At 50.0% G+C, this 27,411-nt stretch overlaps 1 protein-coding gene across 3 annotated transcripts; it reads left to right on the top strand.

Moving 5' to 3' along the window:
• On the top strand, nt 1-26,826 carry LOC120928807 (oocyte zinc finger protein XlCOF7.1-like; the record flags this gene model as incomplete). Of its 3 annotated transcripts, none has more annotated exon segments than XM_040339815.1 (7): nt 1-106; nt 222-319; nt 12,143-12,193; nt 15,649-15,709; nt 23,251-23,351; nt 23,463-23,529; nt 26,156-26,826. In XM_040339815.1, coding segments are annotated over 7 exon segments (933 nt in total), but the record flags the coding sequence as incomplete, so codon positions are not given.
• Nucleotides 26,827-27,411: the final 585 nt, after the last annotated feature.

The raw sequence follows: 27,411 nt of genomic DNA, 5'->3' as shown, positions 1-27,411 counted from the left end.
ATAAAACATGAAGAGGTGCCCAGCCTGTCCCTGAAAGGATGGGACCATTCGGGGTTCCATAAGGAGGACAGTGACCTGGATACTCCGCAGACTCCGCGCTCAGTGGGTAAGCGTTATGTCTTCCGGGGAAGACACCTTTATATAAAGGCACAGGTTTAATAAATGGGCATTAAAACAATTGTTGGGTTTTCTAAACCTGGCTTTCTATGTATCTCCTGAAGGTGACGGCAATGAGAAGACAGTGGAAAGCTGTGGGAGCGCCCCCTATCCTCGGGACTGTATGGCAGAAGATAACCATGTTATGGCTCAGGGTTACCAGGTACAGGCAGAAGATACCTGGTATACTGTGTTCCTGGACTTTTGTTGTATTGCCCCTGAATTCTTAGAATCAGAGTATTGGTGTTCATTAACCACTTGCCTACCGGGCACTTTTACCCCCTTTCTTGCCCAGGCCAATTTTCAGCGCTATCGCAGTTTGAATGACAATTGCGTGGTCATGCTACAAAATACATATGACATTTTTATATATTTTTTTTCCCCTCACATATAGAGCCTTTTTTTTTTTCTTTCTCGTACATCACGGGACACAGAGCAGCATATTCATTACTATGTGGGTTATATGGAGTACCTTCAGGTGATGGACACTGGCAATCTCAAACAGGAAGTGCCCCTCCCTATATAACCCCCTCCCATAGGAGGAGTACCTCAGTTTTTTTTCGCCAGTGTCTTAGGTGTTGGTCATGGAATAGCTTGTCTCCTACATCCTTGGGATCAAGGCAGGCTAACCGGATCTGTCCAAGGTGCCTCAGAGCCAAAGTGGACAGTACCCGGGCCCCAAACCGTGGGGTTTTGCCCATAATGCTTCTCTTTTTAGAGAGCTGGACCCTGGGCCCAGGACTTAGAACCTCTGCGGTACCTAAGGTAACCTGTTTGCCAGGGTGCTATATGGGCCCAGGACAGTGGGTTCCTTTTAGGACCCCAGGGCCTGAAGGTCTAGTACGCCACCCACGGAGATGGGGGAAGATTGGACCGCTTGCTATGCAAAGTCCTGCGGCATGGAGCAGGTAAGAAAGGGGGGGCCTGCGGGACTTGGTTCGTCGGCAGGCTCTCTAGGGAGATCTTTTGGGGGATGTGCCTGAGTATGCTCTTGCATTGGCAGTTTTTGGGCCACTATGTCTATCAAAGAGACAGGATGGTCTATGTATGGGCTCCCATGTGTGATCTTCCTAAAGATATGTGTTGCATTGTAAATTGTCTGCTGGGCGCTGGGTTGGGAAAGGAGCTGTGTGTTAGCTATGCTTTCCCAGGACTGGGGGGTCAGTGACTCACCTGAGGCCTTACCTGTCTGGGTGCCGTGCGGTGTCCTCCTCCAGCATGTCAGACGCTTCCGGCGTGGCCCCATCCTCCGCAACACGGGCGCGCGCGCGGGCGCGCGCTCTGTAATATAGGCGCAGGGTGATGATTCGCGCCGTTGTGGAGAAAGAGGGGCGGGACATCTAGTCTCATAAAAGGAAGGGGCGGCCCTTCCTCTATGCTGTGTAGCTCAGTTGCTTGCTGAGCTTGAAGGAGGAGGACGCAGAGCGGCTGCAGTGCGGCTGAGGGCACCCAGTGGCGCAAGGAAGTATTGCAGTTCTGGTGAACAGAACTAGCTGTGTGGTTACTAGCCTAAAAAATTCCTTATACAGCAGATGGATACTTGCAATTTTTTGAGGGAAGACAGCATGTTTTCATAGAAAAAAAAAAAAAAGGTTTTTGAAAAAAAAAAAAAAAATATAGGAAACATACTGGTCTTCCCGTTTTGGTTTTTGGACGTTAATTGTTAATACCGTTCCTTAAAACCGTACTATTTCTTTCTCCTAGCTACAACCATCAAGGGTTGTAAGCAGGGGTACCTCGGTATTGTACCATGGCTTCCAAAGGTTCAGGATCAGGGGGTACAAAAGAAAGGGGCCCCCCCTCAGATTCTGACGGTTCAGATCGGCCTATGCCGGTACTTTCCCCACAGGTTATTACACCATTGGGCACCTTGGTTAAGCCATTAGGGAGATCTGGTGCTGAGGCTACATCAGATCCACCCAACCCTGTGTTTATCACAGAGAGTATGCTAGCCGCCTCCTTGGAGGGGCTAGAGAAAAGATTGGCGGCTATGATAGCCAAATCTACACCGGGTAAAAAGCGGACTAGGTCTCCGTCGCCTGAGTGTGGACCCTCAGATGCTGAGGTTCTCTCCCCGGGGGGATTTGAGTTGCAGGAGGATCATTTGGACCGGGACCAAATTGGTTCAGAGGTTGAGGGTTCGGCTAATGAAGAGCCTTGCTCGGCCTCCCAAGCGGAAAGCTTCTGGGTTCATTCTCTGACAGACATGGTCCACTTGGCGTTTAATTTGCCTTTGCCGGAACCTCAGGGTCCGGCCGTATCATCTTTAGGCTCTTTGAAAACGCCTCGCAGTAGCGCTGTTTTTCCAGTCCATCCTCTTTTAGAGGAAGTAATCTTCCAGGATTGGGCACGACCAGACAGAATCTTTTTACCACCTAAAAAATTTTCCGTCGTCTATCCTATGGAAGAAAAATTTGCCAAAAAGTGGACTCTCCCAGTGGTGGATGCTGCCATCTCCTGTGTAAATAAGTCCTTGACTTGCCCGGTAGAAAACATACAAGTGTTTAAAGAACCGGTTGATAAGCGTTTGGAGACGCTTTTAAAAGCATCCTTTACTACGGCGGGTGCAGTAATACAGCCAGCGGTGGCTGCTATTGGAGTTTGTCAGGCACTAACAGACCAGACAAGACAAATGCTTAAGGTTATTCCGGCCCAACAGGCGGAAGAATTATCTGATATTCCTAGAGCCATGTGCTTCGCGGTGGATGCTATAAGTTTAGTACATATGAGAAGGCTCTTATGGTTAAAGAACTGGGAGGCTGAGCCCCCATGCAAAAAGCTCCTGGCAGGGTTTCCCTTCCATGGAGAACGACTCTTCGGAGAAGATCTGGATAAATACATTCAGACTATTTCAAGTGGCAAAAGTACACTTCTACCAGTAAAAAAGAAGGTCCGGGGACCTGCGTTCAAACGGCAGCTTCCCCCTGCTCAGGGGCCCGCCAATTCCAGGCAGTATCGACGGCCTCCTGCGAGATCATACTTTAACAATAAGCCACCAGGACAAGCCTTTGGAGGCAAGAAGCAGTGGTATCGTAAACCAGCAAAGACAGCCCCTAAGTCTGCCTCATGAAGGGACGCCCCCACCCACGAAGGTGGGGGGAAGGCTGCGTCTTTTTTCAGAAATTTGGGAGACCGACATTCCCGACAAGTGGGTCCGGTCTTCCGTGGCCACAGGCTACAAATTAGAATTTCTAAGAATCCCTCCACCTCATTATCAGGAGTCGAGAGTGCCAGTCGAGCCGACAAAAAAGGCCGCCTTAATGGCGGCATTAAATCATTTGCTTTACCAAGGCGTGATAGTAGAGGTACCAGCCCAGGAACAGGGGCTAGGGTTCTACTCCAATCTGTTCATCATCCCAAAGCCCAACGGCGATGTCAGGCCAATCTTGGACTTAAAGGGATTAAATGCGTACTTAAAAGTACGCTCGTTCCGGATGGAATCCGTGCGATCGGCAGCCGCCGCACTTCAGAAAGACGACTTTCTGGCCTCCATAGACATAAAGGATGCTTACCTTCATGTGCCAATTTTTCAGCCACATCAAAGGTTTCTACGCTTCACAGTGGCTCGGCGTCATTTTCAATTTGTGGCACTCCCTTTCGGGTTGGCTACGGCTCCTCGAGTATTCACCAAGGTCCTAGCTCCAATTCTAGCCAACCTAAGAATCCAGGGGATCATTGTCCTAGCATACCTGGACGACCTTCTAATCATAGATCATTCATCTCCTGGCCTGGAGCGAGCAGTGGCTCTCACGGTTCGATACCTAGAGAGGTTCGGTTGGGTCCTAAACCGAGAAAAATCAGCTTTCCAACCCACAAAGAGGTTGGAATATCTCGGCATGTCATTAGACACGGAACAACAAAGGGTGTTCCTGCCTCGAATAAAGGTCGAGGCTATCAAAGAATTGATACATCTGGTTCTAAGCAAGAGAGAACCAACGATTCGCCTATGCATGCGATTACTAGGCAAGCTAGTGGCCACCTTCGAAGCGGTGCCATACGCTCAAAGTCACACTCGTGTCCTGCAGGCAGCCATTCTGTCAGCATGGAGCAAGAGGCCACAGGCCTTGGAATTTCCGTTGCCACTCTCATCAAGAGTCCGGCAGAGTCTGTGTTGGTGGTTAGACCCTCAGAATCTACTGAAGGGAAAATCTTTCAGCCCCGTGACATGGAAGATAGTGACCACAGATGCCAGCCTGAAGGGCTGGGGAGCGATCTTGGATGGGTGCACTCACCAAGGTACGTGGGCACAGGAGGAGAGTCAATTGCCCATCAATATCTTGGAGCTCAGAGCTGCTCGGCTAGCCCTCAGGGCTTGGACCTCCAAATTACAGGGGTTCCCGGTGAGGATACAGTCAGACAATGCCACGGCGGTGGCATATATAAATCACCAAGGGGGAACCAAGAGTCAAGCAGCTCAGAGAGAAGTGAGCTTAATTTTCCTATGGGCAGAGAATCATGTGCCCTGCATATCGGCAATATTCATTCCCGGGGTGGACAACCTGCAGGCGGACTTCTTGAGTCGTCAGACTCTGTCGCCAGGGGAATGGTCTCTGCATCCGCAAATATTTCAGATAATTTGCCAGAAGTGGGGAATGCCGGACGTGGATATCATGGCATCAAGGCTCAACAAGAAACTAGACAGGTTCATGTCCCGGACTCGGGACCCTATGGCCTGCGGGACCGATGCGTTAGTTTACCCTTGGCATCAGTTTAATCTTCTATATGCCTTCCCTCCGCTCCAGTTACTACCCCGCCTGTTGCGCAGGATCAGGGTGGAGCACAAGCCAGTCATTCTGATAGCTCCAGCATGGCCCAGAAGGGCATGGTACTCACTAATCCTAAAGATGTCAGTGGGAGACCCTTGGACGCTTCCTCTACGACCAGACCTACTCTCACAAGGCCCGATCCTCCACCCTGCATTACGGCGTCTAAATTTGACGGCCTGGCGGCTGAATCCCTGATTCTTAGGGGTAGAGGTCTATCTAGACAAGTAATCTCTACCCTGATTAAGGCTAGAAAGCCAGTCTCCAGAGTAATTTATTACAGGGTTTGGAGGGCCTATGTAGGCTGGTGCGAGTCCAAGAAATGGCTTTCCCGCAAATATACCATTGATAGAGTATTAAGTTTTCTCCAGCTAGGAGTGGATAAAGGATTGGCATTAAGCACAATCAAGGGACAGATTTCAGCTTTGTCAGTGTGGTTTCAGAGGCCGCTGGCCACCCACTCGCTGGTTAAGACCTTCATTCAGGGGGTCTTGCGTATTAATCCTCCGGTTAAGTCACCACTTTGTCCGTGGGACTTGAATCTTGTTCTGTCAACTCTACAGAAACAACCCTTTGAGCCGTTGGCTGAAGTTCCTTTGGTTTTACTAACAAGGAAGTTGGTATTTCTGGTCGCCATAGTTTCCGCCAGAAGAGTGTCAGAGTTGGCAGCCTTATCTTGTAAGGAGCCATATCTTATTCTGCATAAGGACAAGGTGGTTCTCCGTCCTCATCCTTCCTTTTTACCAAAGGTTATATCCAGTTTTCACCTGAACCAGGATTTGGTATTACCATCCTTTTTTCCAAAGCCCACTTCCAGAAAGGAAGGGTTGCTGCATACCTTGGATATTGTCAGGGCCATGAAGGCCTATCTTAAAGCTACAGAGAAGATTCGGAAAACAGATGTGTTATTCATTTTGCCAGATGGGCCCAAGAAGGGGCAGGCAGCTGCAAAATCCACCATTTCGAGATGGATTAAACAGTTAATTATTCAGGCCTACGGCTTGAAGAGGTTGCCTCCTCCATTGTCAGTAAAGGCCCATTCTACCAGGGCCATGGGCGCCTCCTGGGCAGCACACCATCAGATCTCTATGGCTCAAGTATGCAAGGCGGCAACCTGGTCTTCAGTCCACACGTTTACAAAATTTTACCAGTTGGACGTAAGAAGGAATACAGATACAGCCTTTGGGCAGGCAGTGCTGCGGGCTGCGATTTAAGACCCTCAGAATCGGGGGGCACCCTTGAGTTAAAATTTAAGTTTAAATTTAATTTTCTCAACTAAGTTGGATTTATTATTATTTGAGAGTATCTCTGAATTAAATCCTTGTGTCTTGGGAAGATTTCTCCCTCCCCTCAGTAAAGCATTGCTTTAGGACATCCCACATAGTAATGAATATGCTGCTCTGTGTCCCGTGATGTACGAGAAAGAAAAAGGGATTTTTAATACAGCTTACCTGTAAAATCCTTTTCTTGGAGTACATCACGGGACACAGAGCTCCCACCCCTCTTGTGGGGACCATTTTGGGAGGCATACTGCTTGCTACAAAACTGAGGTACTCCTCCTATGGGAGGGGGTTATATAGGGAGGGGCACTTCCTGTTTGAGATTGCCAGTGTCCATCACCTGAAGGTACTCCATATAACCCACATAGTAATGAATATGCTGCTCTGTGTCCCGTGATGTACTCCAAGAAAAGGATTTTACAGGTAAGCTGTATTAAAAATCCCTTTTTTGTCTTGCTAAACAAATGAAAAAAAAAGGGGGACAAACATTTTGAAAAAAAAAATCCCAAAAACATTTTCATTTTTTGTTAAAATATTTTTTGCAAACGGGTAACTTTTATTTTTTTTCACCTTCACTGATGTGTGCTGATGAGGCTGCACTGATGGGAGGCGCTGATAGGTGGCCCCGATGAGGCTGCACCGATGGGAGGCATTGATACGTCGTACTTTAGGGGGCACCGATGGAAGGCATTGATTGGTCGTACTGAAGGGTGCTGATAGGGGGCACTGTCGGGTGCTGATAGGGGGCACTGATGAGAGGCATTGGTAGGTCATACTGAAGGGTGCTGATAGGGGGCGCTGATAGGTGGCCCTGATGAGGTTGCACTGATGGGAGACATTGATAGGTTGTACTGTCGGACACTGATGGGCGTCGCTGTCGGGCATCACTAATCGATGACACTGATGAAGGAGGCAATGATTGGCAGCACTGGTGGGCACTATTGGGGCTGCACTTATAGTCGGGACACTGATTATCATTCCCGATGTCCCTTTAACACAAGCCTGTTATCGGCTCTCTTCTTCTCTCCTCATGCTGCCAGTGTGAGGAAATGAGTGCCGATAACCGGCTTGTGTTTTTCCTTCCATGATCAGCTGTCATTGGACACAGTTGATCACGTGGTAAAGGGCTGCTGTGATTGGCCCTTTACCCCGATCTGTGATCAGCTGAGTCCGAAGCTCGGGCAGCATTATCACAGGAGGACATCCATGGACACCCTCCCGGCAAACCTAAGCCCGTGCCGTAGCCGTCTTTTGGCTGTAGCCTGGGCAGGAAGTGGTTAAAGGGTACTTTTATAGTCGTTTTGAGCCTTTTGTCCTTTATTTTCAGCTGGTGATCCTGGAAGTTACACACTTGTCCTAGGGTGACAACACTCGCTGTATATATGAAGAAGCAGCATTGTCTCCCTAGGATGGGACCAGAGGCATAACTAGAACCTTCATGGCCCTGGTGCAAGAAACCATGATGGGGGGGGCCCCCCCCTTCTATCCAAGCCCCCAGGCTAACAATTTAGGGAGGGCGTACATGGACATCCTCGCAAAACCACGCTTCCCACATGACCCCTGGGACATGCATCCAGCGCAATCACAGTGGCCCTTTACCTTGTGATCGGCTGATCACAAGGTAAACAGACTTGCCGGTTATCCGCAGCCCTTTCCTCCCACGCTGTGTCTGTGTTGGGAAAGGACTGCCGTTTTAACTGTAAAGAATGTCAGTAAATTGTTTACAGTGACCCAATCATCGGTGCCATCTATCAGTGCCCATCAATTTCACCTACAAGTGTTACCTATCAGTGCTCATTAATGCCGCCTATTGGTGCCCATCAATTTGGCCTATCAGGACCACCTAACAGTGCTCATTAATGCCACCTAACAGCGTCCATCAGTGCCACCTATCGGTACTCGATTCTGCCCATCAGAGCCCATCAATACTGCCTGAGTTAAAACTGCCTATCAGTGTTCCTCAGTGCACATTAGTGCCTCCTATCAGTGCTCATCAATGTGGCTCACCCGTGCCTCCCATTAGTGCCTTGTATCGGTGCCCATTAGTGTCGTCTGCCGCCTTCTCCTCCTTCTCTCTCCCTCTCTCCCCTGGAAAAGGAATCCACCGGCGCCGGGAAGGCAGCTATTGTTCCCTGGCAATCTCTATGACTTTAAAGGGAAAGTGTAAAAAATATATAATATTATTATTATTATATATTTTTTTTAAATGTAAGCGTTCCGGCGAGCTCTCACGCAGAAGCAAACGCATACGTAGATCACCCCGCATATATAAACAAAATTCAAACCACACATGTGAGGCATCACGCAAACGTTAGAGCGAGAGCGATAATTCTAGCCCTAGACCTCCTCTGTAACTCTAAACATGTAACCTGTAAAAACAAATTTATAGCCACACCTGTGGAGATTTTTAAGTTCCGAAGTTTGACGCCATTCCACGAGTGTGCGCAATTTTAAAGCGTGACATGTGAGGTATCAATTTACTCGTCTGTCACATTATACAAAAAAAATGGGCTAACTTTACTGTTTACTGTAACAGGCCAGGTTTGCAAGATAACTGAAATACATCACAGGTGATATCATTTGCTGCTCAGTGATTGCAGTATTCTAGTCTGCATCTCCCCAATCACTGAGCAGCAAATGATATCTCTTGTGATGTATTTCAGTTATCTTGCAAACCAGGCCTGTTGGTGAGCGCCGAGGACACAGGCCTGTTGGTGAGCGCCGAGGACACAGGCCTGTTGGTGAGCGCCGAGGACACAGGCCTGTTGGTGAGCGCCGAGGACACAGGCCTGTTGGTGAGCGCCGAGGACACAGGCCTGTTGGTGGGCGCCGAGGACACAGGCCTGTTGGTGAGCGCCGAGGACACAGGCCTGTTGGTGAGCGCCGAGGACACAGGCCTGTTGGTGAGCGCCGAGGACACAGGCCTGTTGGTGGGCGCCGAGGACACAGGCCTGTTGGTGGGCGCCGAGGACACAGGCCTGTTGGTGAGCGCCGAGGACACAGGCCTGTTGGTGAGCGCGGAGGACACAGGCCTGTTGGTGAGCGCCGAGGACACAGGCCTGTTGGTGGGCGCCGAGGACACAGGCCTGTTGGTGAGCGCCGAGGACACAGGCCTGTTGGTGGGCGCCGAGGACACAGGCCTGTTGGTGGGCGCCGAGGACACAGGCCTGTTGGTGAGCGCCGAGGACACAGGCCTGTTGGTGGGCGCCGAGGACACAGGCCTGTTGGTGAGCGCCGAGGACACAGGCCTGTTGGTGAGCGCCGAGGACACAGGCCTGTTGGTGAGCGCCGAGGACACAGGCCTGTTGGTGGGCGCCGAGGACACAGGCCTGTTGGTGGGCGCCGAGGACACAGGCCTGTTGGTGGGCGCCGAGGACACAGGCCTGTTGGTGGGCGCCGAGGACACAGGCCTGTTGGTGAGCGCCGAGGACACAGGCCTGTTGGTGAGCGCCGAGGACACAGGCCTGTTGGTGAGCGCCGAGGACACAGGCCTGTTGGTGAGCGCCGAGGACACAGGCCTGTTGGTGAGCGCCGAGGACACAGGCCTGTTGGTGGGCGCCGAGGACACAGGCCTGTTGGTGAGCGCCGAGGACACAGGCCTGTTGGTGAGCGCCGAGGACACAGGCCTGTTGGTGAGCGCCGAGGACACAGGCCTGTTGGTGGGCGCCGAGGACACAGGCCTGTTGGTGGGCGCCGAGGACACAGGCCTGTTGGTGAGCGCCGAGGACACAGGCCTGTTGGTGAGCGCGGAGGACACAGGCCTGTTGGTGAGCGCCGAGGACACAGGCCTGTTGGTGGGCGCCGAGGACACAGGCCTGTTGGTGAGCGCCGAGGACACAGGCCTGTTGGTGGGCGCCGAGGACACAGGCCTGTTGGTGGGCGCCGAGGACACAGGCCTGTTGGTGAGCGCCGAGGACACAGGCCTGTTGGTGGGCGCCGAGGACACAGGCCTGTTGGTGAGCGCCGAGGACACAGGCCTGTTGGTGAGCGCCGAGGACACAGGCCTGTTGGTGAGCGCCGAGGACACAGGCCTGTTGGTGGGCGCCGAGGACACAGGCCTGTTGGTGAGCGCCGAGGACACAGGCCTGTTGGTGGGCGCCGAGGACACAGGCCTGTTGGTGGGCGCCGAGGACACAGGCCTGTTGGTGGGCGCCGAGGACACAGGCCTGTTGGTGAGCGCCGAGGACACAGGCCTGTTGGTGAGCGCCGAGGACACAGGCCTGTTGGTGAGCGCCGAGGACACAGGCCTGTTGGTGTGCGCCGAGGACACAGGCCTGTTGGTGAGCGCCGAGGACACAGGCCTGTTGGAGAGCGCGGAGGACACAGGCCTGTTGGTGAGCGCCGAGGACACAGGCCTGTTGGTGAGCGCCGAGGACACAGGCCTGTTGGTGAGCGCCGAGGACACAGGCCTGTTGGTGGGCGCGGAGGACACAGGCCTGTTGGTGGGCGCCGAGGACACAGGCCTGTTGGTGAGCGCCGAGGACACAGGCCTGTTGGTGAGCGCCGAGGACACAGGCCTGTTGGTGAGCGCCGAGGACACAGGCCTGTTGGTGAGCGCCGAGGACACAGGCCTGTTGGTGAGCGCCGAGGACACAGGCCTGTTGGTGAGCGCCGAGGACACAGGCCTGTTGGTGAGCGCCGAGGACACAGGCCTGTTGGAGAGCGCGGAGGACACAGGCCTGTTGGTGAGCGCCGAGGACACAGGCCTGTTGGTGAGCGCCGAGGACACAGGCCTGTTGGTGAGCGCCGAGGACACAGGCCTATTGGTGGGCGCGGAGGACACAGGCCTGTTGGTGGGCGCGGAGGACACAGGCCTGTTGGTGGGCGCGGAGGACACAGGCCTGTTGGTGGGCGCGGAGGACACAGGCCTGTTGGTGGGCGCGGAGGACACAGGCCTGTTGGTGGGCGCGGAGGACACAGGCCTATTGGTGGGCGCGGAGGACACAGGCCTGTCGGTGGGCGCGGAGGACACAGGCCTGTTGGTGGTCCCCGAGCACAGGCCTGTTGGTGGGCGCCGAGGACAGGCGTGATGACCACTGCCGTAGGGTGTCTGCTAAAAAATATATACATAGTGTTTGGGGCCTCTAAATAATTTTTCTAACAAACAAATAAATAAAATATTTTTACATGTAGAAGAGGAGTGCTGGAATGTGCGTGGTACGGAAGTGGTAAAAGCCCAACTGGGCACAAAAAAGTTTTTGTTCCCATGCAGTGGAGTTGTGCCCGCACTGCTTATTGTAACCGGGAGGGGGGGGAAGCCTATTCTGTCCTGATCCTTCGCTCCACCACCAAACGGCGCTCCCCATGATCCGGCAGTGGACTGTCCTGACGTCCTCATGTCCAGAGCAGGTCTTTTGGGCATGATGACGCCAGGAACAGTCCACTCCACAGGACTGCTGGGACCCGGGGGTGGGGGGGGGATTGGGCATAGGCGGGGGGATAGGGTGTAACAACAGGGACTGGGTCTTGTTCATGGAGGATGGAAGATTAGGGACGTAGTTCTCTATCCCCCCCCCCCCCTAGACAAAAAGAAAAAGATCAGTTAACCCATGCAGTCCCAACCTAATTGCATGAGAATACTTTTTTATTTTTATTTTTTTGCCCGGAGTTGGGCTTTAAGTTTATATCATCATACTTGCACCCTTATATTGCATAATTCACTAATGTGTGCTTGCCATTGTTTTTTTCTTCTTCTTTCTTCCTTTCTTCCTTTCTTTCTTTCTTTCTTTCTTTCTTTCTTTCTTTCTTTCTTTCTTTCTTTCTTTCTTTCTTTCTTTCTTTCTTTCTTCCTTCCTTCCTTCCTTCCTTCCTTCCTTCCTCCCTCCCTCCCTCCCTCCTTCCTTCCTTCCTTCCTTCCTTCCTTCCTTCTTTTCTTCTGCTTCATTTCTTTCTCCTTCCTTCTTCTTCCTTCCTTTCTTCCTTCTTCTTTCTTCTTCGCAGCAGTACTTGTACAATGAAGGTTACAATTTACAGATCAACTCCCAGCAGCTGAGGGTAAGTGTCTCATATTTTTTTTTTGCTGCTGGCTGGAACTTCATTGTGTGTAATGGCTATACAGTAAATGGCTAAGGAAGGCAAAGAAGAAGAGTGTCGCCTGAAACCCCTTAAAAAAAAAAAAGGTACATCTATCTGTGATTTAGGCAAAGAGGAGCTTTCATGGAATGCCCAGGTCTGGCATCGTGCTGTCAAACAAATCCTATGACGGGGGTGGGGTGGGACTTAAAGCCCCGCTGTTTGTGTCTATGGACACAGGTAGTGGGGCTCGGGAGTGGGCCCCCATGAGTTAAGGGGGGGGGGGGATGTTTGAATGCAAGAGGATTTGGGAGAGCCATCGGGGGACCCCCAAAGAGGATCAGGGCTACTGATACGCCGCCGTAACTCTCTCTGAATCTAGCAAATAGGGGATAGTTTTATAGCATTTATATTTTTTTTATTTATTTTTTTACAAGTAATGGCGGGGATCTGCAATATTTTTTTTTTTATTTCTTATTTTTTATTTTTTTTACCAGCACTACATTAGGACGGACACATCGGACACTTTTTTTGACACATTTTTGGGACTGTTGGCATTCATACAGCGATCAGTGCTATAAAAATGCATTGATTACTGTATAAATGTCACTGGCAGGGAAGGGGGTTAACACTGGGGGGGATCAAGGGGTTAACTGTGTTCCCTAATGTGTGTTCTAACTGTAGGTGGGAGGGGACTGACCTAGAGGAAATTGCAGATCGTGGTTCCTAGCTTTCAGGGAACTCAAGATCTGTCTTTCCTCACTGAACAGGCATGTGTGTGTTTACACACGTACACGTCCCTGTTCTGCCGCTCGTGCCCGTGATCGCTCGCGGCCGGTGGTCGTCGCGACCGCTGTTCAGGAGCATTAGAACCCCCACATTGTAGCGGGTCGCGCGCACGCACCTACTATTCACTTAAAGGGGTTGTAAAGGTAAAACATTTTTCCCCCTAAATATCTTCCTTTACCTTAGTGCAGTCCTCCTTCACTTACCTCATCCTTCCATTTTGCTTTTAAATTTCCTTATTTCTTCTGAGAAATCCTCACTTCCTGTTCTTCTGTCTGTAACTCCACACCGTAATGTGAGGCTTTCTCCCTGGTGTGGATAAAGTCTCTTGAGGGGGCGAGCAGGAGTGTCAGGACACTCTCTACTTTGCAGATAGAGAAAGGAGCTGTGGGTGAGCAGGAGTATCAGGACACCCACTAAGAGCCCTTTCACACTGGAAACGCCTATAGCGGAGCGTTTAAAATAGCGGTAAAACAACGCGTTTTTACAGCGTTTTTAATTCATTTCAATGGAGAGGGGCGTTTTTGGAGCGTTTTTTTCAGCGCTCAAAAGCTGCTCCAAAGAGGCTGCTTGCAGGACTTTTCTCAACGCTCCTCCAGCGCAATGCCTCAGTGTGAAAGGGTCTATTGAGATGCATGGGGAGTGTTTTATGAGCGTTTTTATAGCGCTAGTTTTACCGGGAAAATGCGGCAAAAACGCACCAGTGTGAAAGGGCTCTTACACACAGCTGTGTGTAAGAGCCCTTTCACACTGGTGCGTTTTCGCAGTAAAAATAGCGTTTGCCGCAGTGTGAATGGGGTCTTAGTGGGTGTCCTGACACTCCTGCTCACCCACTAACACACAGCTCCTTTCTCTAACTGCAAAATAGAGAGTGTCCTGACTTGCCTGCTTGCCCCCTCAAGAGGCTTTCTCCACACCAGGGAGAAAGCCTTGCATTACTGTGTGGAGTTACAGACAGAAGAACAGGAAGTGAGGATTTCTCAGAAGAAATAAGGACATTTAAAAGCAAAATGGAAGGATGAGGTAAGTGAAGGAGGACTGCACTAAGGTAAAGGAAGATATTTAGGGGGAAAAAAAATCCTTTACAACCCCTTTTAACCGCTTAATGACCGCCGCATTTACATATACGTCCACAGAATGGCACGTACTGGCAGATGGTTATACATGCACGTCCCTGCCTTTCCGCGGATCGGGACCCCCCCCCCCCCCCCGGTACATGCGGCGGTCGGAAATCGTCTGGGAGCGATCCGGGATGATGGCGCGGCTATTCGTTTCTAGCCGCCCCCTCGCGATCGCTCCCCGGAGCTGAAGAACGGGGAGAGACGTATGTAAACACGGCTTCCCCGTGCTTCACTATGGCGGCGCATCGATCGTGTGTTCCCTTTTATAGGGAGACTCGATCGATGACGTCAGACCTACAGCCACACCCCCCTACAGTTGTAAACACACACTAGGTGAACCCTAACTCCTACAGCGCCCCCTGTGGTTAACTCCCAAACTGCAACTGTCATTTTCACAATAAAGAATGCAATTTAAATGGATTCTTTGCTGTGAAAATTACAATGGTCCCAAAAATGTGTCAAAATTGTCCGAAGTGTCCGCCATAATGTCGCAGTCACGAAAAAAATCGCTGATCGCCGACATTAGTAGTAAAAAAAATAAATAATAAAACTATCCCCTATTATGTAAACGCTATAGATTTTGCGCAAACCAATCGATAAACGCTTATTGCGATTTTTTTTTTTTACCAAAAATAGGTAGAAGAATACGTATCGGCCTAAACTGAGGAAAAAAAATGTATATATGTTTTTGGGGGATATTTATTATAGCAAAAAGTAAACAATATTGCATTTTTTTTCAAAATTGTCGCTCTATTTTTGTTTATAGCGCAAAAAATAAAAACCGCAGAGGTGATCAAATACCACCAAAAGAAAGCTCTATTTGTGGGGGAAAAAAAGGACATCAATTTTGTTTGGGAGCCACGTCGCACGACCGCGCAATTGTCTGTTAAAGCGACGCAGTGCCGAATCGCAAAACCTGGCCTGGGCATTTAGCTGCCTAAAGGTCCAGGGGGTAAAGTGGTTAAAGGGACCGATGTACAGCTACGGCGGTTTGCGGGATCGTTGCCGACCTACCGCTGTTTAACGATGGCGGCTGGTCGGCAAGTGGTTAAGTGAAAAAATGAAGTTTTATATGATTACTCTCACAATTCTGTAGCCGTTGGGTTGGGTTGTATTGGGTTGGGTTGTATTGGGTTGGGTTGGGTTGTATTGTATTGGATTGTATTGGGTTGGGTTGTATTGAGTTGGGTTGTATTGGGTTGGGTTGTATTGGGTTGGGTTGTATTGGGTTGGGTTGTATTGAGTTGGGTTGTATTGAGTTGGGTTGTATTGGGTTGGGTTGTATTGAGTTGGGTTGGGTTGGGTTGTATTGTATTGGGTTGTATTGGGTTGGGTTGTATTGAGTTGGGTTGTATTGGGTTGGGTTGTATTGGGTTGGGTTGTATTGGGTTGGGTTGGGTTGGGTTGGATTGGGTTGTATTGGGTTGTATTGTGTTGGGTTGTGTTGTATTGGATTGGGTTGTGTTGTATTGTATTGCCCGTTCTGCTGTTCTATAGGAGTGAAGAATTGATGTGCTGTGTTTTGTACAGGAGGGGACTTGGATATCTCCCCAGCAGTGTAAGCGGGAAGAAGCTGATCACATGACCTCAGGTGAGACGTGTAATCTTCCTAGAATGGCCGTGGTAATAAATGTTGTTAATTTCTCATTGATGGTGCTGTCGGCTACTGTGGGGGGCGGGGGGTTAAGGAGATATTTGCAAGAAAGACGGCACCGATGTTTACGGCGCATGCGTGCCGTTTCTGAATGAGATCGTGCCGTCCCTGATGGATCCCGCGCGCATGACCTTATCCCGGCTCCGACCATTCACCGCGCCGGAGCCGCAATACAAGGAAGTCACTCCAGGAGAGATGGTGGAGGAGAGGAACAAGGACGGCTGCGGGGGCTTCGATCTCAGGTAAGTAATACATAATGAGCTAGTATGCTATGCATACTAGCTCATTATGCCTTTGTCTTGCAGTGTGTATTTTTTTTTGTGGGTATACTTCTCTTTAACCGCTTTCCGCCCGCCGCACGCAGATATACATCTGCAGCATGGCACAGGCAGGCAAAAGGACGTACCTGTACATCCCCTTTAAGAAGCGGTTGTTGCAGGCGCGTGAGCGCACCCACGTGTCCCGTGGACTCTATCGCCGCGGGCATACCAGCGATCGTCTCATGGAGACATAGAACGGGAGCTGTCAGTGTAAACACAACATCTCCCCGTTCTGCCTAGTGACACTTGTCGCTGATCGTGTTCCCTGTCATCGGGAACACTATCAGTGATGAGTCACAGCAAGCCACGCCCCCTACAGTAAGAACCACTCCTTAGGGAACACTTAACCCCTACAGCACCACCTAGTGGTTAACCCCTTCACTGCTAGTGTCATTTTCACAGTAACCAATGCATTTTTATAGCACTGTTCGCTGTATAAATGACAATGGTCCCAAAAATGTGTCCGATGTGTCCGCCATAATGTCGCAGTCACGATAAAAATTGCAGATCGCCGCCATTACTAGTAAAAAAAAAAAAAAAATGATTAACCACTTCCCGACGGCCGTACGACTATATACGGCTGCAGAGTTGTTCTACTTCTCTGGGAGGCCGTGTTTTTACGGCCGCCCCTTTCCTCGTTCCCCGCGTGCGCTCCCGAGCACGCATCGGGGAACCTCTGTTCTGGCCGTGTCCCTTGGACACAGCCAATTACAGATCGCGGTAAATAGCCAATCACAGCGGCTATTTACAGTGCGATCTGTGCGGCCAATGAGAGATGATCTCAAATGTAAACATATGAGATCGTCTCTCGTTGCCGGCTCTCCCTCCTCACACAGACATCACGTGTAAGGAGAGAGAGATAATCTGTGAGTTACAAAAGTGTTACAAAGTTACAAATCAGTCCCCAATCAGTGCCCAGTACTTCCTGTGCCACCAGTACCACCTGTAATCAGTGCCCACCTGCCGCCTCAGTGCGTATCAGTGCCACCAGTACCACCTGTGCCCACCTGTGATCAGTGCCCACCTGCCACATCAGTGCGTATCAGTGCCCACCTGTGATCAGTGCCCACCTGGATTGTACGATATATATATTTTTTTGTGGTTGGACTGGATGGACTTGTGTCTTTTTTTCAACCTGACTAACTATGTAACTATGAGCCAGATTCACGTAGATGAGCGGCGGCGTAACGTATCGTAGATACGTTACACCGCCGCAATTTTTCATCGCAAGTGCCTGATTCACCAAGCACTTGCGATGAAAACCTACGCCGGCGGCCTCCGGCGCAAGGCGGGCCAATTCAAATGGGCGTGTGCCATTTAAATTAGGCGCGCTCCCGCGCCGGACCTACCGCGCAGGCTCCGTTTCCGAACTCCCGCCGTGCTTTGTGCGAAGTGACGTAATTTTTTCGAATGGCGACGCGCGTAGCGTAATTCCGTATTCCCGGTAGGCTTACGCAAACGACGTTATTTTTAAAATTTCGACGCGGGAACGACAGCCATACTTTATACAGCAATAGGATTGCTGTGTAAAGTTAAGGCACCAAAAAAAAACGACTAACTTTGCGACGGGAAACTAGACTAGCGGCGACGTAGCGAACGCGAAAAACAGTTGTGGATCGCCGTAACTCCTTATTTGCATACCCGACGCTGGTTTACGATGCGAACTCCCCCCAGCGGCGGCCGCGGTATTGCATCCTAAGATCCGACAGTGTAAAACAATTACACCTGTCGGATCTTAGGGATATCTATGCGTAACTGATTCTATGAATGAGTCGCATAGATAGAAACAGAGATACGACGGCGTATCAGGAGAAACGCCGTCGTATCTCCACTGTGAATCTGGCCCTATGTAACTATGTGTGGTTTGAACATTGTTTTCATATGCAGGTGCTGCTGACGTTTTTTATTTTTTTATTTATCTAACTTTTTTTTTTTTTTGTTACGCCGTTTTAAAAAATTGGGTCACTTTAACCACTTCAGCCCCGGACCATTTGGCTGGCCAAAGACCGGGCAACTTTTTGCGATTCGGCACTGCGTCGCTTTAACTGACAATTGCACGGTCGTGTGACGTGGCTCCCAAACAAAATGTTATGTCCTTTTTCCCCCCACAAATAGAGATTTCTTTTGGTGGTATTTGATCACCTCTGCGGTTTTTATTTTTTCCGCTATAAACAAAAATAGAGCCACAATTAAAAAAAAAAAAAAAAAAAAATTCAATATTTTTTTTACTTTTTGCTATAATGAATATCCCCCCAAAAATATATAATAAAAAAAAAAACATTTTTTTTCCTCAGTTTAGGCCGATACGTATTCTACATATTTTTGGTAAAAAAAAAAAATCGCAATAAGCGGTTATTGAATGGTTTGCGCAAAAGTTATAGCGTTTACAAAATAGGGGATAGTTTTATGGTTTTTTTTATTAATATTTATTTTTTTACTAGTCATGGCGGTGATCAGCGATTTTTTTTTTTTTTTTTATTTTTTTTTTATTTTGTATGTCTTTTTCCTTTTTTATTGTTTTTTAAAAAAAAAAAAAAAAAAATCGTGACTGCGAAATTATGGCGGACACATCGGACACTTTTGATGCCATTTTGGGACCATTGTTATTGGTCCCAAAACGCATGCGCTGTAGACATCGGTGCCGTCTTTCTTGCAAATATCTTCTTAACCGTGTAGGTTTAGGAGATATTTGTTGCACCTACAGGTAAGTCTTAATCTAGACTCACCTGTAGGTCTAAGTGGGTCTGTAAGGGTTTACCACCACTTTAATTTTCACAAAAGTGCCATAACAGTAAGAGAAATGCGCGTTTTGAAGAAAAAAATATATATATTTACGCAGGAGGATTCAGCATTAACCCCTGATAATCGCCCCAGTGTGAAAGGGGTCTTAAAGCAAATATCCTTTTATTGACCGACTCCCAAATCCAGGATTTATTTTTTTATTATATAAGATCACCCCCATATCTAAAATATTTTCTCCCTTTTTAATAATTCTTTCTCCAGTTTGCTGTGCAGTTCCATCTTTACCCATTCTCCTCCCGCTGCCATCCCATGCCCGGGATAGATGGTGCCCGGTGTTGTCTAATGTCTTCATGAGGTCTCTGAGCTTCTTCAATAATATAGATTGCAGGTCCTTATACGTTTTGCACCACCATTCTGATAAAGCACCCCAGGCTGATGCCTCTTCTGCCTACCCCTTGGCCCGGCCCTGAGCTCTAGTCTACTTTCCTAGCGTCAACATGGCAGCATACATGTGTTTTAGTATGCTGCTGTGCAGGGCCCCCAAGCAAAATGGGGGCCCCCAAGCACCCCCCCCCCCCCTGCACACAAAGCCTACGTTAGCGCTACACTCTTTTTTTTTTACACCCATGTTCTTACTCCTCCCCCCCTCCCTAGTTCCTATGTTTTTCTATTCTCACCTTCCCTTCTTCCCTGTAGGCTGCCGCTGTAGCGTGGCCGAGCTCCTCTTCCTCCTGTCAGTCCGGTGATCTATCATTATGGGTCCCCAGTCCCCTATCAGATAGTACCCGGGCCTGGTACTGCGTGGTACAGGAGATTGTTCCCTTCAGTCCGGCCGGGAACACAGGAAAGTGAGCACTCAGTGTGCACTTCCTGTCAGTCCGGCCGGGAACAGGAAACTGATTCTCCTGTACCACACGCGGTACCCGGCCGGACTGACAGGACTCCAGGAGGAAGGAAGAGGAGCTCGGCCACGCTACAGCCTAAAAAGGGGAAGTTGGGGGCCCCAGGCCAGCTCTGGGCCCCAAGCAATTGTTTGTTTTGCCTGTCCTGCAGCGACGGGCCTGCTGCTGTGGATTGGCGCCAGGAAAGGAAATTCAGTTCTTGGTCTGCAGTCAGCCTGTGACTGTCAGTTTATCAGTCATTTATAGCCAGATTCACGTAGTTTGGCGTATCTTTAAGCCGGCGTAGCGCCGACATAAAATAGAGAGGCAAGTACAGTATTCACGAAGCACTTGCTCCGTAAGTTACGTCGGCGTAGCGCAAATGGCCCGGCGTAACCCCGCCTAATTCAAAGTAGGCATGTTGTGGGCGGGCTACATTTAAATTAACCGTGACCCCATGTAAATGAAGGCCGTTCGTACGGCGCATGCTCAGAATCACGTCGCAAATACTCAATGCTTTCGATGTGAACGTAACCTACGCCCAGCACCATTCACGAACGCTTACGCAAATGACGTAAAATACAACGGCTGTTCCGTCGTCCATACCTTGCATGGGCTGCGCCATCTTTTTGGTGGTTTATCTTTACGCCGGCGTATGTCTTACGTAAACGGCGTATCTTACTGCGACGGGCGTACGTACGTTTGTGAATCGGCGTATCTTGCTCATTTACATATTCGACGTGTAAATCCACGTACACGCCCCTAGCGGCCAGCGTAAATATGCACATAAGATACAACGGCGTAGGAGACTTACGTTGGTCGTATCTTGGCCAAATTTAAGCGTATCTGGTTTCCAGAATACGCTTAAATATACGACGGCGCTCATTCGAACTTATGATGGCGTATCTACTCATACGCTGTCGTAAGTCTACGTGAAACCGGGACTTAGTTATTATTTCTCTATAGTAGTATATACAGTTGTGCTCATAAGTTTACATACCCTGGCAGAATTTGTTTTTTTTTGGCCATTTTTTAGAGAATATGAATAACACCAAAAACATTTTTTTTCACTCCTGGTTAGTTATTGGCTGAAGCCATTTATTATCAATCAACTGTGTTTACTCTTTTTATATCATAATCACAACATAAACTACACAAATGACCCTGATCAAAAGTTTACATACCCCAGTTAATACCGTGTATTGCCCCCTTTAACATCAATGACAGCTTGAAGTGTTTTGTGGTATTTGTGGATGAGGCTCTTTATCTTCTCAGATGGTAAAGCTGTCCATCCCTCTTGGTAAAAAGCCTCCAGTTCCTGTAAATTCTTGGGTTGTCTCGCATGAATGGCACGTTTGAGATCTCCCCAGAGGGGCTCAATGATATTGGGGTCAGGAGACTGAGATGGCCCCTCCAGAACCTTCACTTTATTCTGCTGTAGCCAATCACAGGTGGACTTGGCCTTGTGTTTTGGATCATTGTCATGTTGGAATGTCCAAGTACCTCCCATGCGCAGCTTCCTGGCTGATGAATGAAATGTTCCTCCGGTATTATTTGATCACATACGGCATTCATCTTGCCAACAATTTGACCAAATTTCCTGCGCCTTTGTAGCTCACACATCCCCAAAACATCAGCGATCCACCTCCGTGTTTCACAGTAGGAATGGTGGACCTTTCATCATAGGCCTTGTCTCCTCTCCAAATGTAGTGTTTATGGCTGTGGCCAAAAAGCTCAATTTTGGTCTCATCATGACTTTGTGGCAGAAGGTTTGAGGCTTGTCTCTGTGCTGTTTGGCGTATTGTAAGCGGGATACTTTGTGACATTTGCGTAGTAATGACTTTCTTCTGGAGACTCGACCATGCAGCCCATCTTTCTTCAAGTGCCTCCTTATTGTGCATCTTGAAACAGCCACACCACATGTTTTCAGAGAGTCCTGTATTTCACCTGAAGTTATTTGTGGGATTTTCTTTGCATCCCGAACAATTTTCCTGGCAGTTGTGCTGAAATTTTAGTTGGTCTACCTGACCGTGGTTTGGTTTCAACAGAATCCAGTGTTGCCAAGCCAATTTTTACGGACAGTTCGTAAAAAACGGGGAGTTTTTTTTCCCCCGTTCGTAAATGTCCATGGTTGCTGGAATGTGCCAGTTAAGCCTCGTACACACCACCAGTTTTCTCAGCAAAAACCAGCAAAAAAACTGCTTCTTGCCGAGAAAACCGTTCGTGTGTACGAGTCTTTCAGGTTTCTCGTCTGGAAATCTGGCAAGAATCTCTACGAGGGAAAAAAAGAAAACCTGCTCTCTTTTTTCTCGTCGAGATTCTCGTCTGCCTGTTTCCAGACGAGAAACACGAGAGTGTGTATACTTACCTGTCGCCGTGCATGCGTAGAAGTCATTTCGAGCTTCCACGGTATAGGTAGGGTGAAGCAAGATGGCGGCGACGGCATCGAATGTGACGAGCGCATGCTTGTCGTACGCGATGACGTCACCGAGTCTTTGCCTTTCAAGAGAACCGCGGTTCTTTTAAAAGGTGAATGTGTACACTGGGGCGGCAAGAGATTCTTGCCAAGAATCTCGTCCGGGAATACAACGTTTTTTTTCCTGACGAGATTCTTGCCTGTGTGTACAGGGCTTAAAAATAGCAGAGATCGGTTCGGCTTGAAACTGCTCATGGAGATTGGAGGCAGGGGGTGATGGTGGCTGCGGTGGCACCTTATATGCCTCCTTATTGTGCATCTTGAAACAGCCACACCACATGTTTTCAGAGAGTCCTGTATTTCACCTGAAGTTATTTGTGGGGGTTTTCTTTGCATCCCGAACAATTTTCCTGGCAGTTGTGGCTGAAATTTTAGTTGGTCTACCTGACCGTGGTTTGGTTTCACCAGAACCCCTAATTTTCCACTTCTTGATTAGAGTTTGAACACTGCTGATTGGCATTCTCAGTTCCTTGGATATCTTTTTATATCCCATTCCTGTTTTATACAGTTCAACTCCCTTTTCCACCGCAGATCCTTTGACAATTCTTTTGCTTTCCCCATAACTCAGAATCCAGAAACGTCTACGCAGCACTGGATGAAAGATGCAAGAGTCTGTCAGGAGTCCAGAAACTTGCTGACCTTTTATACACACACACTAATTACAAGCAGACAGATCACAGGTGAGGATGGTGACCTTTAATAGCCATTCAAACCCCTTTGTGTCAACTTGTGTGCATGTTATCAGGCCAAAATCACTGGGGTATGTAAACTTTTGATCCGAGTCATTTGGGTCGTTTCTGTTGTCATTATGATATAAAAAGAGTAAACACAGTTGATTGATAATAAATGGCTTCAGCCAAACGCTAACCTTGAGTGAAGGAATTTTTTTGTGTTATTTATATTCTCTGAAAAATGGCAGAGAAATCATAAATTCTGCCGGGGGTATGTAAACTTATGAGCACAGCTGTATATATCTGTTGCTTTGGGCTGCTAGCAGACACAACTGAAGTTTAATTCTTCCCCTAGATTCACCTCTGTGTTCCTGTATTTTGTATCCAGGTGGCAGCAGTAAGAGGAAACGGGCAGAAAGCTGTGGGAGCGCCCCCTATCTTCAGGACTGCACCCAGAGGGAGAACAGGACAGATACAGAGGATTACCAGGTATAGCCATCCTTTCCCGGCTCATCTTCTCCTCTGTCCATTCCAGACTCATGTATCACGTGTCTTCTGGGTGACATTTCATGATCGGCACAATGTGTTCTTATGTGATAGGTGGAGGCTGAAGATCTAATAATCCGGTGTAAGGAGGAAGAGATTGAACCAGATCACATCACAGAAGGTGAGACTGAAGTAATAGAGAGAATTGGATCTGCAGTACTAGTTTGTTGAAACACAATGCAAGGGAAATCTATGTATGGATTGGAAATGTTGCTGATTGGGGCTTGGGATGGTTGGAGGCGAAGGTTCGGATAGGGTCAGAGGTTATAAGCTAAAGCAGGGGTGTCCAAACTTTTTTTTTTCAAAGAGGGCCATATTTGATGAAGTGAACATACGTGAGGGCCGACAATTTTGCTTGACATTCTTTGAACCATACAAATTTGGGATTTTTGGGAGCTATGCAGCCAGAAATCAGGGACAGTTGGGGAGCTATGCAGCCAGAAATCGGGGACAGTTGGGAGCTATGCAGCCAGAAATTGGGGACAGTTGGGGAGCTATGCAGCCAGAAATCGGGGACAGTTGGGGAGCTATGCAGCCAGAAATCGGGGACAGTTGAGAGCTATGCAGCCAGAAATCTGGGACAGTTGGGAGCTATGCAGCCAGAAATCTGGGACAGTTGGGGAGCTATGCAGCCAGAAATCTGGGACAGTTGGGGAGCTATGCAGCCAGAAATCGGGGACGGTTGGGGAGCTATGCAGCCAGAAATCGGGGACGGTTGGGAGCTATGTAGCCAGAAATCGGGGACAGTTGGGGAGCTATGCAGCCAGAAATCGGGGACAGTTGGGATGCTATACAGCCAGAAACCGGGGACAGTTGGGAGCTATGCAGCCAGAAATAGGGGACAGTTGGGAGCTATGCAGCCAGAAATCGGGGACAGTTGGGGAGCTATGCAGCCAGAAATCGGGGACGGTTGGGGAGCTATGCAGCCAGAAATTGGGGACGGTTGGGAGCTATGCAGCCAGAAATCGGGGACAGTTGGGGAGCTATGCAGCCAAAAATCGGGGACAGTTGGGAGCTATGCAGCCAGAAATCGGGGATAGTTGGGAGCTATGCAGCTATGGTCTCTGGAGGAAGCTGTGGACACCTCTGGGGTGGGGGGGTCTCTGGAGGAAGCTGTGGACACCTCTGGGGGATGGGGGTCTCTGGAGGAAGCTGTGGACACCTCTGGGGGATGGGGGTCTCTGGAGGAAGCTGTGGACACCTCTGGGGGGGTCTCTGGAGATAGCTGTGGACATCTCTGGGGGGTCTCTGGAGATAGCTGTGGACACCTCTGGGGGGTCTCTGGAGGAAGCTGTGGACACCTCTGGGGGATGGGGGGGTCTCTGGAGGAAGCTGTGGACACCTCTGGGGGGTCTCTGGAGATAGCTGTGGACACCTCTGGGGGATGGGGGTCTCTGGAGATAGCTGTGGACACCTCTGGGGGGTCTCTGGAGGAAGCTGTGGACACCTCTGGAGGAAGCTGTGGACACCTCTGGGGGATGGGGGTCTCTGGAGGAAGCTGTGGACACCTCTGGGGGATGGGGGGTCTCTGGAGGAAGCTGTGGACACCTCTGTGGGGTCTCTGGAGGAAGCTGTGGACACCTCTGGGGGGTCTCTGGAGGAAGCTGTGGACACCTCTGGGGGGTCTCTGGAGGAAGCTGTGGACACCTCTGGGGGGTCTCTGGAGAAAGCTGTGGACACCTCTGGGGGGTCTCTGGAGGAAGCTGTGGACACCTCTGGGGGGTCTCTGGAGGAAGCTGTGGACACCTCTGGGGGGTCTCTGGAGGAAGCTGTGGACACCTCTGGGGGGTCTCTGGAGGAAGCTGTGGACACCTCTGGGGGTGGGGGGTCTCTGGAGGAAGCTGTGGACACCTCTGGGGTGGGGGGGGGGGTCTCTGGAGGAAGCTGTGGACACCTCTGGGGGATGGGGGTCTCTGGAGGAAGCTGTGGACACCTCTGGGGTGGGGGGGGTCTCTGGAGGAAGCTGTGGACACCTCTGGGGGTGGGGTGTCTCTGGAGGAAGCTGTGGACACCTCTGGGGTGGGGGGGGGGGTCTCTGGAGGAAGCTGTGGACACCTCTGGGGGTGGGGTGTCTCTGGAGGAAGCTGTGGACACCTCTGGGGTGGGGGGGGGGTCTCTGTAGGAAGCTGTGGACACCTCTGGGGTGGGTCTCTGGAGGAAGCTGTGGACACCTCTGGGGGGATGGGGGTCTCTGGAGGAAGCTGTGGACACCTCTGGGGGATAGGGGGTCTCTGGAGGAAGCTGTGGACACCTCTGGGGGGATGGGGGGTCTCTGGAGGAAGCTGTGGACACCTCTGAGGGGTCTCTGGAAGAAGCTGTGGACACCTCTGGGGGATGAGGGGGGTCTCTGGAGGAAGCTGTGGACACCTCTGGGGGATGAGGGGGGTCTCTGGAGGAAGCTGTGGACACCTCTGGGGCATGGGGGGTCTCTGGAGGAAGGTGGGGTCTCCAGAAGTCTGGGGCAATGGGAAGACTAAAGGGCTATGGGCGACACCAGGCTCTGCATATTGGGGGCACTGTGTGAGGTTGTTGGGCACTGTGGGCTCTTATGAGTCCTGGGGGCACAGTGAGAAGTTGAGGGGCACTGCGAGCCTCTATGGAATCTGGAAGGCCTTGTAGGAGGTTGGGGAATCTGCACCTAGCCGGAGGCCCGGGAAAAGGGAGGCCATGGCTTCAGCAGGGGGCCATGTCCTGGGGGTTGAGAACGACTGATCTAAGACCTTTTTGTACATTTTTATCTCTGACAGACCGTTCGGAAGTGGAAGTAAAGTTGTATCACTGCGCGGAGTGCGATGAATGTTTCACGGACCCCTCAGACTTCTCCTTCCACCAGAAAGCACACGGCGCCAACCACCGCTTCTCCTGTGCCATCTGCCGGCTCTCCTTCGAGTCGGAGTCGACGTTCCTCAAGCACCAAAGCTGTCACCTGGACAGGCCCTCCAGTCCCTGCGCGGGGGAGCGGAGCTTCTTGGTCAGGTCTACCATCGTCCGATACTCCGGAGAGAAGCCCTTCCAGTGCACAGACTGCGGCCGTTGCTTTGCCCTGAAGTCCACACTGGTCAAACACCAGCGCGTGCACACGGGAGAGAGGCCGTTCGTGTGCGGCAAGTGCGGGCGCTCCTTCTCCCAGAGCTGCAACCTCCTGCGCCACGAGAGACGCTGTGCAGCCGCCAAAGTGACTTTGGGTCTGAATTAGCGGATTGAAGATTCCGTATGCGGCCTACGCGGGGCGCGCAGCCTCACTTTTCTTACTGAACAATAGATGGGTTCCTAAATCCCTCAGAGACTCCCGTTGTGAGACCCGGGATGTTGGCTTCTCAGGTCTGGTCGCTGTGAGGGGCTCCCGCTTTCGCTACTGGGCACCCCAACCAAAACCTTTGGATAGAGCGGGAAAGAATTAAAGCCACTAGCATTTTTTTATTTTTTTTGTGTGTGTCATTTCATTTACCCCTCACTTCCCCTTTCAGAGACACAACAGGAAGTGAGTGGAAATCTTTCATTAGCTGTCACAGATGTCCACACAGGAAAATTATCCCTCTATTTCTTCTCCAGGGACAACAGGAAGTGAGTAGGAAACTTTCCTCAGCCATCACAAGAACAGGTGTCCCCGTAGGAAGATTTCCCCTCCTATTTCTTTTTCAGTGACAACAGGAAGTAAGCAGAAATTAATCCTTGGCCACCACAGGAACAGGTATTTCCATTGGAAAATGTCCCCTCTACTCACTTCCTGTCACAACTGGAAAACAAATAGAGTTCTCTCCTTAGTTGTCACAAGAACAGGTGTCCCCATCAGGAAATGTCCCCTCTATTTATTTTTTAGTGACAACAGGAAGTGAGTAGAAATCTCTTCTCGGCTGTCATTAGAACAGGTGTCCCCACCAGGAAATTTCCACTCCTGTTTCTGTTCCAGTGACAAAAGGAAGTGAGTGGAAATCCGTTCTAATGACAGCTGAGAAGATATTTCTTCTCACTTCCTGTTGTCGCTGGAATAGAAACAGGAGTG

This window comes from Rana temporaria, chromosome 2 (assembly GCF_905171775.1).
Source record: "Rana temporaria chromosome 2, aRanTem1.1, whole genome shotgun sequence".
In the NCBI taxonomy this organism is placed as follows: Eukaryota; Metazoa; Chordata; class Amphibia; order Anura; family Ranidae; genus Rana; species Rana temporaria.
Note: the sequence above shows the minus strand (reverse complement) of the source record. Positions and strands in the feature narration are given on the sequence as shown.